Source organism: Leptinotarsa decemlineata, unplaced genomic scaffold (genome assembly GCF_025532065.1).
Source record: "Leptinotarsa decemlineata unplaced genomic scaffold, Ldec_3_MD MMD2_P_RNA_scaffold_2, whole genome shotgun sequence".
Taxonomy (NCBI): domain Eukaryota; kingdom Metazoa; phylum Arthropoda; class Insecta; order Coleoptera; family Chrysomelidae; genus Leptinotarsa; species Leptinotarsa decemlineata.
In genome coordinates this window covers 8,614,976-8,630,686 of record NW_027412529.1, presented here as the reverse complement: position 1 = coordinate 8,630,686, position 15,711 = coordinate 8,614,976, and the positions used below count along the sequence as shown (strand labels likewise).

General features: G+C 36.4%; 1 protein-coding gene across 2 annotated transcripts in view; it reads left to right on the top strand.

The window, feature by feature from the left end:
• The window catches only part of LOC111507261 (juvenile hormone esterase), a 196,206-nt gene that overhangs the window by 78,823 nt on the left and 101,672 nt on the right, over positions 1-15,711 (top strand). Inside the window, exons 4-5 of one of the 2 annotated variants that reach the window (XM_074182933.1) lie at positions 10,398-10,551; positions 12,816-13,001. In XM_074182933.1, the coding sequence (XP_074039034.1) occupies positions 10,398-10,551; positions 12,816-13,001 (340 nt within the window). The remainder of the gene's footprint in view (positions 1-10,397; positions 10,552-12,815; positions 13,002-15,711) is intronic. The other variant, XM_074182917.1, reaches the window with a different exon arrangement.

The window sequence follows — 15,711 nt, the reverse complement described above, 5'->3', positions numbered from 1 at the left end:
ATCTATTAGTGTAAGTTGTTTGTCGATTTACTGTGTGGCCTAGTGTACCGTCCGAATTTTTAACACGTCGAGAAATACGAGCTGGTTACCCTCTTCAACTTCTTTCGTGAATTTGATCCGTTTGATTCCATTCAAGTGATTGAGAAACTTCGAAAGTTTCTGGTGTCCAAGTAACCAAATCACTAAAATGTCATCGACGTATCTCAGGCAGAGTTAAAGTTTCAAGTGTGACGTTGCTGCTGCTTTGGTTTCGATTTCTTCTATAAAGAGAATGACAACAATGGGTGATAGTGGCGAGCCCATTGGTGCCCCCCCCCAATTTGTCTGTATCGTTGGTCGTTATAGATGAAGTACTTGTTTTTGATAAAATTTTCCGCCAAGGAAAAAGACATGCAAACCGGAAGAACATATTATCACCAGGACTATACCATCTAGAAAAATTTTGCTGGTTTCAAATTACGTATGTATAATAGTAATATAGCTGCAAGAGTTCTAAGCCATTCCTTATGGAAATGTGAGAATGTGAGAATATTCCAAAGAAAGGAAGGAAGCAACTACCTAGGAACTACCTAGGATTTGTTCCTATGTTATTATAATGTTGCAGCCGTCTGCGACTGAAACCAATTTTGTAGCTTTTTAGTAGAACAACCCCAAATGAAAGGTAAAACTGGAACCCCTGACTTGAAACAAATCTCCTGAAGATGCCAATTTGGTTGGTAAAACGCGCGTCGAGAAGAGTATTGCAGGTCTGGTGAGTGAAAAAGTGTTTGTTTTTGGCCGAAACTTGTGAGTGAAGGAGGGGTAATGGATATTATAAGTAATATATAGCTGCAAGAGTTCTAAGCCATTCCTTATGGAAAAACACGTGCAGATTTGAGCAGGTCCATTCTGGCGTTTTTTGGACCTCAGGCCCACTTCACACGGAAGGAGCAAAGGTCAGCGCCTTGTCTCTGCCAGACGTCCGTTATCTGTAAACTTAGCTTTAGCCTTCAAAGCCCACTTCAGACCACCTCCACTTTTACTGTCATTCAGTCAACCAATCAGCTATCGTGCATACAGCGGGAAATTCAAATCAGTAGATGAACAAAGAGCCACGAGCTCAAAATCCCATGTATTTTCTTATGGAGCTACACTTTCTGCAATTTTTAGTTCAAACAGGAGTGGGGGAAATGTGTGACGTCATCGACGCAGGATGGAATAAGTATCGTAGCGATTCAAGCGTGGAACTCCGCCCCTCGGCCCCCTTGGTACTCCGCCTCACCTATCAGCCCCCTTAGTACTCCGCCCTCGGCCCCCTTGGGACTCCGCATCACCTCTCAGGCCCCCTTGTCACGTGATTTTAATTAAAAAAGTGTATAGTTATGAGATTCAAACCTGGATCGTCCGCGCGTAGACATTGTCCTTAGCCTTTACGTCAACGTATGATATTGAAAGTAACTGCGAATGTTGGGTATTTATAGCGTAAGTTTTATCGGGACCGAAATTGACTCATTTTATATACTTAAACGCATTGTTTTGATTTACATAGAATGTCAGGGAAGTTGTAATCGTCATTATCATGTTGAAGATAGGAAAATATACTTAGATTTGGGAAATAATTAATATTTCATGCAAAGATGTGTATGTGTGTGTAAGAGCGAGAGACGCGTGTGACGTAATCGATGCAAAGAGAGATGGAGATGATATCGAGGTTTTACCGGTTACTATCGCAAGCAGGTGTTGCCAGTTGTACAGTAAATCATTGTTTATGGAGTAATGTAGCGTTGCCGGTTTGAAAATGAAGGGTTAGGAATACGACTGTGTACAAGGTATCTCGAAATACCTTATTTAAAAAAAATATGACGTCGAAGTGAACAGAGTGCGCCAATATATATCATTTAGGGAAAAAACATGTCGGTTTAAAATATGATATCAATGTGTATACAGTTAGCCAAGTTAGCATCATCAGTAGAAGGAGGAGGTGGCACTAAAGGTGTCGAGGGGTTACGGGTTGTGGACTCAACGAGAGGGCAATGGGGGAGCGAAGTATTCGACCGTTTTGCGTGCGATCGTTTTCGACCGTTTTCCGTACGTTTTCGATCGTTTGCGAGCGTTTTCGATCGTTTTCCGTGCTTTTTCGATCGTTTGCGTGCGTTCATTCGTTATCGTTTCATCGTTATTGTCGTAACGATTTTTCGTGTTTCAATATGACAGTCATTTAACACTTAACGCGTTCCACTAACCAAGTGAGCATCATTAGGAAATGACTAAAGTCGATGCTTTATCGTATGAAGATTCATTTTGCGAATTTTCAGACTCTTGAACGGAACCTTGTGGAACACTCAACCTAACCTCTATTACAGTGTAGGGTCGGTCAGCCAATCAGAATAAAGGAATCAAATATCGCTCGATTGTTTGTATTAAATGCAATTGAACTGGAGAATGAGGATGGAATAATAATAATAATAGTGATAAAACATTAAAACTTTGAAAGTGACGTAGTCAGCGTGGGAGGTGGTGGCGTGTGTGATGATTTGAGGAGTTATCACAAAAAATAATAGCGCAACTGTCAGAAGGGCACTAAGTTGTATATTCGCTAATAATGATCGGATCGTCACGCACAGCACGTCAAATGAAAGGATAAGAAATGCAGAATTCATCGACAAAGAAAAATCAAAGATGACGCAACATTTCAGGAAAGAACTGAGTCGAATCTTCAGTAATGATAGTTGAATCTCAACGTGCAGCACATCAAATGAAAGGGAAACGAATACAGAGTGTACCGACAGAGAAAAAACAAAGATGACGTGACGAATATAATGTGAAATAGCATAGCAAGAATTGCAAATTCAACAAATATCATTGAACAAACTTGGAATTGAAAAATGTTGGGTTATGAACAGTTATGAGTGTATTCCATTTGCAGAAGCTTGATTCAAAACGCAGAATTTATTGACAAAGAAAATGAAAAAATCATTTTATACTGGAACATATGGTATATTTGGATTCCTTAGGGTGAGAAGGTTTCGAATCCGTAAAAAACGGGTCACTTTCGGTTTTCACTTCCGGTCATCCGATTTCGAAGATTTTGATATCAATGGATTCGTTTACATGTCATGAAACATAAGTAATCATTTTTCGAAGCCAAAAGAGCCTTATAACCTATTTTCATCATACTAGCCACAACAGACCGATGTGGGTACTCATTTCAAATGATTTCATTTGTAGTTTATGAAAAGTATAATATACAGCGTGTAATGTGAAATAGCATAGGAATAAGGCATACTCAAAGAAAATCATTGAACATACTTGAAATAAAAAATCGTTGGGTTTTGAACAACTACGAGTGTAATCCAATTGCAGAGGTTTGATTCAAAACGCAGAGTTTGTTGACAAAAAAATTAAAAAATCATCGTATACTGAATGATTTGATATTTTTGGATTCCTTAGGGTGAAAAGGTTTCGAATCCATAAAAAACAGATCACTTCCGGTTTTCACTTCCGGTCATCTGATTTCGATGATTTTGACATCAATGGATTCGTTTAGATGTCAAAAAACATAGTTAATTATTTTACGAAGCCGAAAGGACCTCATAACCTATTTTCGCTATACTAGCCGCAATAGGTCGATGTGGGTACTCATTTCAAATGCTTTCATTTGCTAATTATGAAAATATGATATCGATCGTCTAATGTGGAATAACAAGGGGACAATTGCAAATACAGAAAAAAACATTGAAATAACTTGAAATTCAATGTTTTTAGGTTACCAACAACTAAGTGAAATTCAATGGTAGCAGTTTGAATCATAATCAAACCAAAAGGGGCCTTAAAGTTTGGAGTTTCACTATCACACTGTCAACACTAAACTGGCTAGGTTGGCGTGAAGTTGTCTGTAGTTGATGGTGGGGTGAAGACCAAAAATGAATATTGAAGTATTTCAAGCCTGAAGTGAATGAGCGAAATGTCCGATAAAATACATGACTGCGATCGATCTGTCATTGATTATATAACACGTTCAAAAATACCAGTTCCTTATGTCATTGCATCTGTCAATTATTCGGTTCCTCAAGTCATTCAAATCTAGTGCAGAAGTTTCATAAACAAGAGCCTTCAGATAACCCTATGAATGAAAAATCTAGAGGATTCATATCAGGACTGCGAGCTGGATAATTTTGAAGTCTTACATGTCCAATTTAGTGATTAGGGTACGTATTATCAATATAATAAAGAAAGTGACGTATTATACTATGAAGCGGCCATTGCTCTCATGAGAATAGCATACAAAATTTCATAAAAATATAACTATTATTTTGGTTATTTCAACCGCAGCAACCCCATTTTATCCAAAAAACCATATGATGTGTAATGTAACATTATGTTTAAGTTTGAAGAAATAGCCGTCCACAGAGAAACAATTGAAATTGAATCAATCAAAAAATGAACCTTTTCTGTGAAGAACCGAGATTTTTTTACTTAGGATGTTGGGAAAAATTAGTTTACTTTGGTTGAATCATAGTGATTCGTAACAGCGTCACCACGTGAAGGAGCAAAATTTTACCTTTTGAATAGATAAAAATTGCTTGTTGACTATAATTAGCATCATGTTAGTTATGAGTGAGGGGTGAGTAGAATCGGAAAGGGAGATGGGTTTGGAAGTTTCTAACGTAGGAAGGAATCATTCATAAATTCAAAAAACAATATACTAGAGAATATTTATTAATATCTAATCATTTCATTGAAATGTTCACAATAACATTTTTCGAGTATCGAGACATTCTGCTGCTATCAAAGTTTTTTGAATCTCTAAACTTAAAATCTATCAATAATATGAAGTAGTTAGTTGAACATTCAGTAATGAAATACTAAATACATATCTACTAATAATCATCAAGCATGAGATCATTTGATTAATTTCTTCCTCATCATAGCCATCATTTACCAACTGCTGACGCTTCTTATCGATACTATCCTCCGTCACCAATACCCTAGTTGTATATAATTTCGATCTGAGGCCTACATAGTCAGTCATCGGAACTGCGTTATTCTCATCTTTTATCATCTCGAGAACCTTTTTATTTACCAAAGGAACATTAAAGTGATTGTTGGAAGGGTAATCCGAAGTATCAAAGAATTTATGATAATCTTGACGTATCATTTCATAAGGATCCTGATTGCATATTTCATAAATCAGGCTATCTGTATCGGTGTAGAGAATTACACAATTATCTTCGAATCGATGGCGCATATAGCCATAATGAAAATCGTATATGGTAGTCTTTGCCAAATCTAAGATAGCTTGTCCTACTTGTATCGGTTTATTTTGATAAACTTGCAGTTTCCTCAGTTCGACTGCTACCAAATTCTCATTGAATATCATGCAATTTTTGAATTCTGGCTTGGAAATATAGGCCTCAGCTCCGTAGCGACCAGCCCATTTGGTGATGAGTTTAATGTTGACTCTTTTTCCAATGTCTTCCATCGTTTTTCCGAATACTGCATTATTCATTAGTTTGAAGAGGTTTTTCTCAAACTCATTCATAGCCCTTTTCCGCAACTCAGTATTCAAATCAATATAGAACTTCAACCATGGTAATTGGTTGAATTGAAGTACTCGATGAATTTTCGTTATGATAAGACCATTAGCAATGGCTTGTTTGGGGGCGCGATAATGAATCACATATTTTTCTTTGTGTTGGAGAGTAGCCATCAATTTGGTGAGCTATTTTATCGATTTAGGGTTTTTTTTTCGTTTTTGGATTTATATGTTCAGGGCAGTAAGGCAAGTCTTTGTGCGAATCATGTAGATGTTTAGGATACTCCAGATCAACTTCAAGCATATATCCTACGTCATACTGGTTGTTTACGTCAAAATACATGAGCACTTCAAGTAGTAACCCACAGCTGCCGGAATATGATGTTGAGGTTTTTTAGGATCATCAGTAGGCTTCAAAACGGATTCTAAGTCGGCGTAAACGATAAAAGGAGCCTTTTCTTTATGTTTATGATTTTTTACCTTCCTCAGGCATCTGGAGGGCTGTTTCATTGATTCTCTGGCAATCATCAATATGTTTTTGTAGTTTTTCTTGGGATCGAAACTACTGTAGGCAGCGTTCACAAAAGTACTTTTGACCATATTCTTTACTCAATTGCTTCGATAAGAGCCTTGATAAGTTCTTTATCCATACGTAGTGATAGCGAACTGGAGTTTCAGATTCATCATAATTATCTTGAATCAGCAATAAGTTCACATGCCTATCTTGTTTATTTTTTGTGAGGTATGTTGGTAGGGTATTGAACGTTCTAAATTTCTTCTGAAGGATGTAAACATTGATGGAAACATTATTTAGTTTTTCAAATTTCGGAATCTGCTTGAAAGTCATCGGCCACTGTATGCCCTCCAATTTCAGAACGCTGGAATAATGAGGGTAGGATGATGTTCTATATGGGTGATTCTTATAGTCAACAGGATATAGAGCTGAAGTCACTGCCCACGCAAAGCAGGCCTCATCGTCGTTCTTAATATTAACGCAAGCCTTTTTTTGCGAAATTTGAGGTGGAAGTTCTATGAATGATGACCCCAGCTGCGGTGTGAACCTATTGATATTCACACCCAAGATCACGATCTTCTTCAACGCCCAGCCGCTGTCCCTTTCTTGAAACTCTTCGAGCTCTCTAATTATTGGTGTTGTAACTTTTTCATCGAACCAATCGTTGAGGACGGTGTCTCTATATATAGGAGAGTTCGTAGTAGTGAAGAACTTATACTCCTTCAGTAATCTGTCACCCTTCACAGACACCGTCCATACGACATCGATATGACTGTGAAGCAAGAAGTTGAATTTCGGAGGGCTACACACTGCCACATCTGCGAAGAGCCTTTCACTCCTGAAGACAAGGAAGTACGCGATCATAACCATCTTATACTATGTGATAACTATCGTGGCCCCGCGCACGAAGGGTGTAATATAAACTACAAAGATAGCCATGTTATTCCCGTAGTCTTCCACAATTTGAGCGGCTATGATGCACATTTCATCATCACATATATTGCATCTAGACTGAAGGGTACGATTGACTTGCTCCCAATCACGAAAGAAAAGTACTTCTTCTTCACGAAACATGTGGATGATACTTCAGTAAAGTTTCGATTCATCGATTTTTTCCGCTTTATGAATTCATCTCTGGATATGTTAGCATCATACTTGACAGAGTTTCCTAATGTAAAGGTTCAGTTCTTTAAGTGACCCAAAGACTTGGTTGAATTACTTACTAACAAGGGAGTCATGCCCTATGATCTTATTGATTCTTTCTATAGATTTGATGAAACTTGCTTGCCCCCTTTTGATGCATTCTACAACAAATTAGAAGATAAGCCCTGCTCCCGCAGACTATATCAACGAGCCTGGGGTGTGTGGAAGAGTTTCAATTGTCAGACTTTGGGTCAATATGTGGATTTATATATGAAAACAGATATCCTCCTCCTCGCTGACGTATTCGAACAATTTCGTGCAAGCTGCCTCAGGACTCATAATCTGGACCCTGCCCATTACTATACGCTACCAGGACTTACGTGGGATGCGATGCTCAAATATACCAAAGTCGAATTAGAACTACTGACCGATCCTGACATGTTTCTATTTGTTGAACGAGAGATTCGAGGTGGACTTAGCCAAGTTTGTTCGAAGAGAAGAGCTCATGCTAACAATACGTATTTGAACAATTATGACTCTTCAAATCCTGACATATACCTCATGTATTTTGATGTAAACAACCAGTATGGGTGGGCGATGTCTCAGTATTTGCCATATGATGGGTTTAAGTGGTGTGATACCAATATTGACGTCTCATCAATACCCGATGAGAGCGACGTGGGATATATGCTTGAAGTCGATCTGGAGTATCCTAAACATCTACATGATTCGCACAAAGACTTGCCTTACTGCCCTGAACATATCAATCCAAAAACGAAAAAAACCCTAAATCGATAAAAGAGCTCACCAAATTTATGGCTACTCTCCAATACAAAGAAAAATATGTGATTCATTATCGCGCCCTCAAACAAGCCATTGCTAATGGTCTTATTATCACGAAAATTCATCGAGTACTTCAATTCAACCAATTACCATGGTTGCAGTTCTATATTGATTTGAATACTGAGTTGCGGAAAAGGGCTATGAATGAGTTTGAGAAAAACCTCTTCAAACTAATGAATAATGCAGTATTCGGAAAAACGATGGAAGACATTGGAAAAAGAGTCAACATTAAACTCATCACCAAATGGGCTGGTCGCTACGGAGCTGAGGCCTATATTTCCAAGCCTGAATTCAAAAATTACATGATATTCAATGAGAATTTGGTAGCAGTCGAACTAAGGAAACTGCAAGTTTGATGTTCCTTTGATGTTCCTTTGGTAAATAAAAAGGTTCTCGGGATGATGAAAGATGAGAATAACGCAGTTCCGATGACTGACTATGTAGGCCTTAGATCGAAATTATATGCAACTAGGGTATTGGTGACGGAGGATAGTATCGATAAGAAGCGTCAGCAGTTGGTAAATGATGGCTATGATGAGGAAGAAATTAATCAAATGATCTCATGCTTGATGATCATTAATAGATATGTATTTAGTATTTCATTACTGAATGTTCAACTAACTACTTCATACTATTGATAGATTTTAAGTTTGGAGATTCAAAAAACTTTGATAGCAGCAGAATGTCTCGATACTCGAAAAATGTTATTGTGAACATTTCATTGAAATGATTAGATATCAATAAATATTCTCTAGTATATTATTTTTTGAATTTATGAATGATTCCTTCCTACGTTAGAAACTTCCAAACCCATCTCCCTTTCCGATTCTACTCACTTCTCACTCATAACTAACATGATGTTATGTTTCATGACATGTAAACGAATCTATTGATATCAAAATCATCGAAATCTGATGATACAACTTAGTGCCCTTCTGACAGTTGTGCTATTATTTTTTGTAATAACTCGTTAATTTCCTCAAATCATCACACACGCCACCACCTCCCACGCTGACTACGTCACTTTCAAAGTTTTAATGTTTTATCACTATTATTATTATTATTCCATCTTCATTCTCCAGTTCAATTTCATTTAACACAAATAATCGAGCGATATTTGATTCCTTCATTCTGATTGGCTGACCGACACTACACTGTAATAGAGGTTAGGTTGAGTGTTCCACAAGGTTCCGTTCAAGAGTCTGAAAATTCGCAAATGAATCTTCATACGATGAAGCATGGACTTTAGTCATTTCCTAATGATGCTCGGTTGGTTAGTGGAACGCGTTAAGTGTTAAATAACTGTCATATTGAAACACGAAAAACCGTTACGACAATAACGATGAAACGATAACGAATAAACGCACGCAAACGATCGAAAACGTGCGGAAAACGGTCGAAAACGATCGCACGCAAAATGGTCGCACGTAAAACGGTCGAATACTTCGCTTCGTTTACCGCGCGGACGATCCAGGTTTGAATCTCATAACTATACACTTTTTTTAATTAAATTCACCAAGGGGGCCGAGGGGCGGAGTTCCACGCTTGAATCGCTACGATACTCATTCCATCCTGCGTCGATGACGTCACACATTTTCCCCACTCCTGTTTGAACTAAAAATTGCAGAAAGTGTAGCTCCATAAGAAAATACATGGAATTTTGAGCTCGTGGCTCTTTGTTCATCTACTGATTTGAATTTCCCGCTGTATGCGCGATAGCTGATTGGTTGACTGAATGACGGTAAAAGTGGAGGTGGTCTGAAGTGGGCTTTGAAGGCTAAAGCTAAGTTCACAGATAACGGACGTCTGGCAGAGACAAGGCGCTGACTTCTGCCCCTTCCGTGTGAAGTGGGCCTGAGGTCCAAAAAACGCCAGAATGGACCTGCTCAAATCTGCACGTGTTTTTCCATAAGGAATGGCTTAGAACTCTTGCAGCTATATATTACTTATAATATCCATTACCCCTCCTTCACTCACAAGTTTCGGCCAAAAACAAACACTTTTTCACTCACCAGACCTGCAATACTCTTCTCGACGCGCGTTTTACCAACCAAATTGGCATCTTCAGGAGATTTGTTTCAAATCAGGAGTTCCAATTTTACCTTTCATTTGGGGTTGTTCTACTAAAAAGCTACAAAATTGGTTTCAGTCGCAGACGGCTGCAACATTATAATAACATAGGAACAAATCCTAGGTAGTTCCTAGGTAGTTGCTTCCTTCCTTTCTTTGGAATATTCTCACATTTCTTTGTATCAAGATAGAGAGTAAGAGAGCCAATACCTTGTTTTTAAAGTGTTGCGTCTTTTATAAATGATTTTACTTGATTGAAGTAATTTAATACAAAGAAAATTTTCATTTCTAACAAATCTTTTAAATTTTTAGTTCCCTTCTACTAATTTATCTCTTCCTGTTATGTATTATATATATGGAGGAGGATTTTTAAATGGTGCTGCTAATTTTGAAGTCGCCGGTCCCCATTATTTGTTGGAGAGTGGAGTCATTGTTGTAACGGTAAATTACCGAGTAGGTCCTTTCGGTGAGTATTTTTCACAAATAAAACGAATAGTCGAAGACATGATCATACATAAATATAAAAATGTATGAAAAGCACTTTATGGTCGGACTTCCACATAAAAGTTTACAGAACCGCAACACATGTTTCACTATAGGTAAATGTACAGTGTTTTACAAAAACCATAACACGTGTATAATAGCTTCCTTATCCTCGTTTGAAGAAGCTATTATATAGCGAAAGACGTGTCGCGGTTTTTTTATAAACCTTATAGTGAAAAGCGTGTAGTAAATTTCATCAGTTATTGTTAATATATATTTTTATCAAGTGTCGGCCAGTTTTATTGGTAGCACCCTCTCGTCGCCTCTCGGCGACAAAGGAGGATCTTGTAATACCTAGTCTGATGATTATTTCTATTCTCGATCCAACGTTTTTTCATTATTTATGAAAATTGGATTAGGGGTTTCTGAATAATTAGCGGTTGAATATTCGTTTTAAAAATCTGCTAATGAAAGATATTCAATATCCAATATAATTTCACGAAAAAATGTATTCAAAATTTCAGTTGATTGACTTTCTGACAATTTGTTCTCAAATTTATTTGTCACAATATGGAATCTTTCTGGGATTATGTCTAATGATGTTGTTTACATTGAATGAGTGGGGCAAGTTTGCTGAACAAAAAAGGATCGCCTAAATATGACTTCACAATCAGAATAACACCTACCACCTACATGTCTTGCCTTTGGAATATTTCGATAAAAATTCATATTTGTATCTTATTGCCACCAATGAGAAAAGTTGGATCTACCACTTTCGAAAGGTAACGATCATCCTAAGGCTTATCTTTATGCATATTTTGATCAAACTTCATAATATCATCTCTCATGCCATAATTTCTTCCTTTTGGGGAATAATTTGTTACTATGATTTTGGCGTGAATTTTTTTTCAATTCCATTTCACTCACATTTTCAATAAACGTCATATTTGAAAATTTTCTTAGCAAAAATGAAAAATGAAACAAGCTTTCCAACCCATGTTTCAAACCCAACCCCCGTGTGGTAACATATCAAGAGAGATGAAATAATGAAGTTTGATAAAACTACTTTGATTGGAAGGCTTTACCAAATATAAGGAAGAATCACTAGAGTAAACTACCCTTCGAAATGGGTATATTCAACTTTTTCATTCCTTGGCAATGATAACATAAGGAAGAAGATACAAATCTGAAGTTTCATTAAAATATTTCGGGAAGGTCTTGTTCAGCAGATTATTTTGAACAATCATTAGAGTAAACTACCCCCTCATAAGAGTGGATTGTATTCTTATGTATGGTGGCATTGATATCATGTAAAATTCATGCAAGTTTTCGAATATGAGCGTGTTATTGAGATTATAAAAGTCTTATTTGGGTATTCTTTTTCTGGTTAGCAAAGTATTTTTGCTCCATAGCAGTTGACAATATAGATATTTAGGCCCTGTATTGAGTATCGCTCAAACCGCATGGCATTCAAGTTTTGAGTGAGGTTGTTTTGTTTCCTCCTTTTGGCAAAAGAAGATATATTATGAATAGAGAAAAATTCAGAAGTAAACTGGTATGAAAAGTTTACCAGACTCGATTTAGGACTGACTATGGTTTCGTGGAGTGCCTGAAGAAGGTGATGCACCGAATCAATACTAGAGCTAATTCTTCTAACGTTGCAGAAATTGATTTAAAAATTGCTACTGGACCTGTTAGCAACATCAGTAACTATGTTTAAATCAAAACAAAGCATTCTTGATTCAAAAGATAGCGCTGTTTCGATCCATCATAAGTCTCATCAGTGACGCTATGCTGAGGCACGAGTACAACGCTGGCCTCAAAACTGTCCTTATAGAACAAGACTGAGTAAGTCGATGTCACAACTTATTCCTCACGAAAACAAATGATGTTTTGACCCCCAAACGCGATCTCTTGTTTGTCTTTCATTGCAAGTATATTAGTTGAAACCAGTGCCAAAAAAACATTTTGATCTAACACCAGACAGCACTCTATCGAACTGCCATCGGTCTTAGCAATGGTGCTAGGCTAAAAAAACCAATGCATTGCTGGACTCAAATGTTCTTAAAGAACAAGCCCCGATTGGATAAGATGACAATTAGATCCCTTGCAAGACATATTCCTGTAGAATCGACAGAAAAACGCAGTCCCTGAATATGAAAGACGAATGAGGCACCCCAAGGCGGTTCGTGGCAAAGCCAAGCTTTGATTGCCATTGACAATCACTTACGAAAAAATATTTTACAGGTTTCCTGACAACTGGAGACAAAATAATACCTGGCAACTACGGTTTGAAAGATCAACAGATGGGACTCAAGTGGGTCCAGAAAAATATTAAATATTTTGGTGGCGATCCAAAAAAAGTAACCATAATAGGCATAAGTGCAGGAGCATCGTGTGTAGGTTTTCAAATGATGAGTAAAGGTTCCAAAGGTAAGAGCGAGTTTCATTTTTCAGACATTGTTATCATGTTTGTGTACTTGAATAGAAACAAGAAAATAATGATCAACAGCAAGGTAGAACATTGAAGGATTTGGTGGCTACCCAGCAAACATTTTTCGGTGACAAACTGTTGGCCTAGTGGAATCTTTCTATTCTGAGAAACATCGGACCTACAGTTGGGAAAAATAAATAATGCACAACAAAGCACTCGATGAAACACATACTTTTATATACTTTTTTCTGAATGAAAAAGGAAGACAATCAACGTCTGCATTTGATCAGAGAGAGCTTCTGTTTGCATAAGGGCTTGTACTTAGTAGATCGAAGCGAAAGGAATGAACAAACGAGAGTCATTGACATTTTCTTTGATTTTCAGATTTTTTCACAGTTCACATTGTTTACTTGTTTTTTATTGAAAAGTTTCTACGGTTTCAATTATTTTATACTACACAAAAAGTTGTTTCAACAACTAATAAACTATGTACACTTCATATTTCTCAGTATGAATTTTATATCGTAAATATAAATTTTAACCTAAAATTTAGAATGGCTCTGTACTGGGAAATTTAATTTAATGGAATGAAAAATATGTTTTTACATAATGAAAATGTTGACAAATGTAATAGTTGTAACATAGGACTTTCACTATTAGTGAATTTCAAAAAAGAAAGTAATTGTTTCTTAGAAGGTTGCATTTTTAATATAAGCTGATTTTAGCACAGATTAAAAGGATTTACAGTTGAAAAATGTTGAATTCTATCTGTGGATAAAAAAAATTAAAAACTACACCAATAATCAATTTTTTTTAAATATTTCAAAAACATAAAAAGATATGGGAGAAGGTCGAAACGAAAAATGCAGGGGTTGAAATTTTCTATAAAATCATCCTGAATCCTTTTTGACGTATTTGCAAAATGTATAAATAATAAATGTATAAATTCAGATTGGGTACAGTGCAATTATATAGTACAATATTTGTAAACAATAATTTTCCATTTCGAGTGGGGCGACATTACCTAAGCATGTGATATGCTTGTGCTGCTTTGTCAACCCACCTCGAAGTGGACTACACACTAGTTATGATTCGCCGAGCGAGAAATTAATAGTACCTAAATAATACATGTAAAATCACTTTTAATATAGATGGTGTACAACTAAGTACAATAATAAACTAATACTTATTCACTGAGATGTTAAAAAAAGAAAAAAAAAAGTAAGAAAATAGAGAAAAATAATAAAATTACATAAAGAAATGGAGTTGAGAAAGAGAGAGAGAGTGAGGGAAATAGAGACTGGAGTCTTTCTTATGAATTGAGTGGGGAGATCAGATAATGCAAAATATATTTGGGTTTTCACGTATACAATTTTTTACCGCTTTTTTGAACAGATGTGGTTTATCTATAACCTTGATTTCCATGGGTAACGCATTGAAAAATTTAGCACCAAAATAAAAAATACATCTTTGTGTATGAGTTTTATTGAACTTTGGGATGCTGATGAATAGATTTTCCACCGATCTGGTTTGCCTTTGTATTTCATTGTTATATATTTTAGTGAAAGTAAAGTTATGTTTATTTGAATGCATCCATAGGAGACAGTTATAAATATATAAACTACGGGTATTCATTAATCCATTTTCTTGATACAATTTTTCTGTTGAGAAAATTTTAGGTTTCTTGAATAATATTTTTAGGACAGTATTCTGGGTTGTTTGAAGTCGGCTCAGAACGTTGTCAAACATTCCTCCCCAAACGGTGATACAATATCTTAATACCGATTCGGCAAGGGAGTTATAAATCATTAATAAATTTTTTTTATCTAGAATATCACGGAGGGCGTAGAATTGTCTCATCAGTATCCTGAGTCGTTTGATCATGTAATTGGCATGTACCTCCCATCTTAAATGTTGAACCACCATCACACCTAAGTATTTTATATTTTGAGTCCTTTCTATATTAGGGCAGGAACAATCATTCGTATTACAGTCCTTTTGATGTATACTGATTGTATTATTAACTGGTTGATCTCTATGTAATAAAGTAAATGTTACATATTTTGTCTTTTTTATGTTTAAGGTCAGTAGATTGAAATTAAGCCATGTTTGTATGTCTTGGAGAACCTTTTCAGATTTAAGGAACACATTATCCCAAGAGTCGCCTACAATTACAATAGCTGTATCGTCTGCATACGAGATAAGATGTTCGTTAAAATTGTTGATCTTACTGATACTGTTAATATATACAAGGAAAAGTAATGGACCTAATACTGTTCCCTGAGGAACTCCTATTATGACTTCTCTAGAGCTGCTCAAATGGTTGTCAATTTTTACTTTTTGCATTCTGTGTGAGAGATAGTCTTTTATTAAAAGTAACGTTGGACCACGAATCCCGTAGTTATATAATTTGTCTAAGAGCTTGGCATGAGATACAGTGTCGAAGGCCTTGGCGAGATCGAGGAAAATGGTTAAGCACTTTTCTGATCGATCCAAGGCTCCCACAACTTTACTCATTAGATCAATTACTGCACATTCAGTATTTGATTTTTCGATAAAACCGAACTGCCTGTCTGTAATAACTTGATTTTCACGGAAAAATTCCATCATACGTTTTTTCAAAGTTATTTCAAATATTTTTGCAAAGTTATTTATTATGGAAATGGGCCTGTAGTTACCAAGATCGTCATGTGCACCGGTTTTGAATAT